General features: G+C 36.7%; 1 protein-coding gene across 3 annotated transcripts in view; it reads right to left on the reverse strand.

Moving 5' to 3' along the window:
* The window catches only part of LOC107562196 (carbohydrate-responsive element-binding protein-like), a 23,799-nt gene that overhangs the window by 2,265 nt on the left and 16,412 nt on the right, over positions 1-5,122 (reverse strand). For 2 of the 3 annotated variants that reach the window (XM_016246787.1, XM_016246785.1), the window contains exons 8-12: positions 4,339-4,582; positions 3,340-3,437; positions 2,437-2,556; positions 1,351-1,478; positions 1,125-1,248 (exon numbers count right to left, since the gene is read on the reverse strand). In XM_016246787.1, the coding sequence (XP_016102273.1) occupies positions 1,125-1,248; positions 1,351-1,478; positions 2,437-2,556; positions 3,340-3,437; positions 4,339-4,582 (714 nt within the window). Of the gene's footprint in view, positions 1-11; positions 635-1,124; positions 1,249-1,350; positions 1,479-2,436; positions 2,557-3,339; positions 3,438-4,338; positions 4,583-5,122 lie in introns of those variants that run through there. The other variant, XM_016246786.1, reaches the window with a different exon arrangement.

Consider the following 5,122-nt stretch of genomic DNA (forward strand, 5'->3'; position numbering starts at 1 on the left):
TTCCTGGGAGGAGTTTTTTAAAAGAGCAGCCAAACAGTCCAAAGCTGAAATTACATGTGGAAACATAAACAAGGCACAGAACGTTATAGATAATATGCCCCACTGTATCACACTCACACTGACTGATAGTTTTATGAGAATTACAAAACAATAACAACAACAAAATGTTTGCTGTGTCTTCATCAGTGAGGCGTTAAACGGCACGTGAACAATGAACTGAACTGAATACAATATACTGAACCCTCTGTTTCAATCTGGCTCACATCAATTCCTCTTTCTTCTCCGCATCAATTCTGATCATCATCTCGTTTTTCCTATAAATAATAAAAACTCAACTAAAGCTGTAGTCATTTTACCATCAATAAGCACTTGCACATTTGTGGGAAAGAGCATTATTGGCTGCATTTGTGAGAGAGTAAAATGTCATTGGTCGTTGCTGCGGGACGAGTGTTCTGATTGGATGCGCATGTGGGTCGTGTGATTGGCTGTGGTTTTGCGAGCGTGTGCTGTCATTGGCTGTAGCTGTGGGATGAATGTCCGTGAGAGACGGCCTGGACGGCCTGTTCAGGAACCAGACTGGGGTCTGAGAGGATTGATGTGGAGGTGCAGAGCAGACGGAGGGAACTCAAAACAGCTGGAGAGAAACACAAGACATGGTAGAAGTATTACGATAAAACTGATAATATCTGATAGATCCGACTCGGTTTCTGATTGGATAAGCAGGTTCTGCCGTTGTAAGATGCAGATAAACACACACTGGTGATTTCGGGTGAATTCTGTATGACTGCCAAGTTGCTTGGCAGAAAAAAAAATATTTGTTGTATTCAGCAAATACGCATTAAAAGGATTGAAAGTGACAGTAGAGACATATATAATTATAGCATTTATAATTTCAATTTCAAATGCTGTTCTTTTGAACTTGCTATTCCTCAAAAACTAAATCCTAATCCTAAATTGCTATGCGAGTTATAACGTTTCTACGATTTTTTAATCAATTGTAGAAGTACGGTGATCTCTGTTAGTTCATTTCTTTTACCCTGTTATCCTGGGTTGCTTAACCAACAAGACTTTCTCTGTCAATCAGCCATTTGATTTGAGATTTGAAACCGCTTTGTATAGGATACGATCCAGAACTTCCAGTTCTGCAGCGTTTGAGCTCTCACGTACTCTCTGAACTTCTCCCTCATGTGGTCGAAGCGCTGTCGTGTTATTGGGACGCCTGTAGCCGGAAGCTGCTGCTGACACGCACTGCATACACACAGTCCAGATACAATCACACTCACGCATTCATGTAGATGTCTCTCATAACTATGTTCACCACACGTTGTAAAACAGCCCAAATGCACTCACTTGATGGCAGAGTTGAGCGTGAGGATCTCGTCTCGGAGTCTCTGGGCCTCCTCGTGGAGCTGAGCTCTCTCCTGCTGCATCTTACTGATGTACTCCGCCGTCTTCTGCAGCGTCATGGCCTTACTGATCTGAGCCCGAGAGGAATGAGAGTACAGAGGTGAAGATATTAAACCAGATGAGAAATCTCCCAGACATATTCATCTGAAGCAACTTAGAAGCTCAAATGCATCGCTATTATTCCCTTGTGAAAAAGAAGTACACTTCAGCATACTATTTATTTGAGTACTTATTACAAAAACAATATACTGTAGTGCGAAATGACTTTAATGTTTTCGTACACTTAAATGCATGTTATTTACAATTAAATGAAAATGTATTAGTTTAAACTTAAGAGTGCTTTATATCTTTATATGGAATTTCATAATTACTTCTACTGTCTTAAAAATACATTTAAAGTGTTCTGCCAAATGTATATTATGATAAACTATAATACACTTCAATGTAATTTCTATTGAAACTTGTTATTACAGTATTTATTAATAAAATTTAAATGATCTTTTATTTTTTATATTTTCATTTTAATTTGAGTTTAACTTTTATAGCAATATTTTAATATTAATATTTTAAATAAGCTTTTATTTTTTAATTTTAATTTTTAAGTTAGTATTTTTTTTTTCATTTTTGTATTTTTTTTATATTTCTATTCAGCTGTAATTTATTTTTATTTAAGTTTTAGTAATTTTAGTACTTCAACCATATTAACATTAAAAGTAATATCCAAGCGCACACTACAGATGACAACACATCAAAATAAGTGTATTTCTTTAAAGTGTGACAAAATTTAAAATGTACTTTAAAGTAAAACATTTAATTTGACATGATTACAAAGTGCACTTTTTAAAAGTTTACTTAAAGAGAGACACTTTCATGATTATGTTTCTTGACCAACTTATATTATCTGCAAGTAGAGTTTTTAAAAAACATGCTTTTAAGGTTTGATGTACACTACAAGTGCACATTCAATACAATTAAGCACACTTCTTTTTCACCTGTGCTGTCTGATAGAGCCACTGAAATGAGTGTTACCTTTACACTGGGCTGTGAGCTGAGAGTCGTCACCAGACTGTGTAACGTGTCGAAGCCGAGCTTGATGTTGAACCGTCTCTTCTGCTCGGCAGAAATGTGTGTGATCCGTCGTGTGTCTGTCTATAAAATAAGACAACATTACAGGGTTTCTGCAGGATTTTTAAGCTCAAATTTAAGACTTTTTAAGTCCTGCACAAATAAAATGAATACCATATGAGCGGGGTAGGACCATGTCTATAGTAACATATTAAACTGTAAAATGACTGTAAAAAGCATGATTTACAGTTCAAATACAGGTTTTCACAAAAACAAAGTTTTCATAAAATGACAAAATTCACATTTCAGCCTTTAAACCATTTTTAAGAAAACGGATGAGTCAAAAGTATCAATTATTATATTACTTTAAACAATTTATTTTCAATCAACTATTATATTAATTAAATAACATAAATATATTTTACTGTCTTAATTGTTAAAATTTTTATAATGCATTATCTTCTTGTCGATCCACCAGTTCACATTTACAATTCTGCGTGTTTGCAGCGTAAAAATCATGGGTTGATTTTCACATTGGTCTGAACAAAAACAGCAGACTGGCTTATTGAACATGCAAATTCATTCTCTGCCAGCAGGAGGCGCTTACAGAGCGGCAGAAATATATCGGTTTCCTCCGTAATGGCTGTACACAAAGAAACGTGCAGCGCTCATATTCATTCAATGAAATCATAGCCTTTTGAAGTTTAATCGTCACATTCAGCCATATCGCAATTCTTGTCTTTCCGCCCCAAAATTTAAGACCTCCTGAAATCATAACTAAGACTGTTTATGGACCTGCAGAAATCCTGCATTAGAAACACAAACTGTGGGGTTATAAAATAATTGTGGATGGATTTGTGTTTTTACTCTTGTGGACTCCATCTTGGCTTGTCCAGGCAACGACTCTGGGCTTTTCTCTGGTGGATTCGTAGGTGACGTCTGTCCCATGTTTCCTGAAAAGCTAACTAAAAATACATTTCAAAATAAGACATTTCATTCCTCTTGAATTAAAACACAATGCTTGAGTTATTAAGCATGACATCATATAGTTGTAAATGTAAATACTGTAACTGTAATTTGCTGATAATGTAGATGAGTTTGTTTCTTCATCAGATTTGGAGAAATGTAGCATTGCATCAGTGTCTCAGCAATGGATGAATGGGTGCCGTCAGAATGAGAGTCCAAACAGCTGATAAAAACATCACAATAATCCACAAGTAATCCACAGCACTCCAGTCCATCAGTTAATGTTTTGTGAAGCCAAAAGCTGCATGACTGTAAGAAATGAATCCATCATTAAGACATTTTTAAATTCAAACCATTGCTTCTGGCCAAAATACCAGTCCATAATCCATAATATCGCTTCCTCCAGTAAAAAGGTCCTGTTGTTCTCTCACATTAAAATCCACCAACATATTCGCTTTGGGCTGTTTTGCTTGTAAACGGTGCTTGATCTGTGCATATTTCACTCCTGATTCAGACCAGACCACTTTTTTCCACTGGAGGAAGCAACATTATGGATTCGTATTTTAGCAGGAAGCAACAGTTTGAAGTTAAAAACGTCTTAATGTTAGATTTGCTTTTATACAAACATGCAGCTTTTCACTTCACGAGACATTAACTGATGGACTGGAGTGGTGTGGATTACTTGTGGATTATTGTGATGTTTTTATCAGCTGTTTGGACTCTCATTCTGACGGCACCCATTCACTGCAGAGGATCCACTAGTGAGCAAAATTTCTCCAAATCTGTTGGGATGAAGAAACAAACTCATCTACATCTTGGATGGCCTGAGGGTTAGTACATTTTTTACTCATTTTAATCTTTGGGTGAACTATTCCTCTAAAACCACACAAATCAACACACCTGTTAAACTGCTCCTGTCACTTGTGTGCATTTGTACTGGGGAGAGTTTTTCTGTTTTGGGGGTGAGAAGTGGCGTTTGTTGCGTGAGCAGAGAGGAGATGGTGCTTCCCTGTGGGGTGCCGCTGTGGCCATGGGTTGACATGTGCATCTGACAATGTAACGGTGAGAGTGGAGGGACTGCAGTAGAGGCCCAGGGGGGATTGTGGGAAATCTGCGATCCTCCTCGACTGCTGCTCTTTGGCTGTTATGGAGAATAATTAGGATTTTTTTATATTTTTGAAAGAAGACTCTTTGGCTCACCAAGACTGCATTTAAAAAAAAATCTAAAATACAGTAAAAACAGTAACATTGTGAAATATTATTCAAGTTTAAAATAGCTGTTTTCTATTTTAAAATGTAATTTTATTATTTGCTGGCAAAGCTGAATTTTGTGCATCATTACTCCAGTCTCTCTTGTCTAAATGTCTGTCGGTGTGGTTGTATTATTTTCACTTGTTTTACAGTGTGCTGTAGATATTTTATTTCACTACAACCCTCTACGCACACCTTGGCAATATAATCGCCATTGGCTAGTACATTTTTTTGTTTACTCGCCAGACTGATATACTATTTTACACACACACACACACACACGTTTACCTTGCTATCTAAATGGGGACATTACATAGACTTCTATTGTTTTATATACAGATAGTTATACACTTTTTAACCTAAACCCACCCCAACCTAAACCCACCCCTAACTTAGGACTGGTGGTGGTGTTTAAGATATTGTTGGTCATAGG

The sequence above is a fragment of the Sinocyclocheilus grahami genome, unplaced genomic scaffold (genome assembly GCF_001515645.1).
Source record: "Sinocyclocheilus grahami isolate Dianchi unplaced genomic scaffold, SAMN03320097.WGS_v1.1 scaffold811.1, whole genome shotgun sequence".
In the NCBI taxonomy this organism is placed as follows: domain Eukaryota; kingdom Metazoa; phylum Chordata; class Actinopteri; order Cypriniformes; family Cyprinidae; genus Sinocyclocheilus; species Sinocyclocheilus grahami.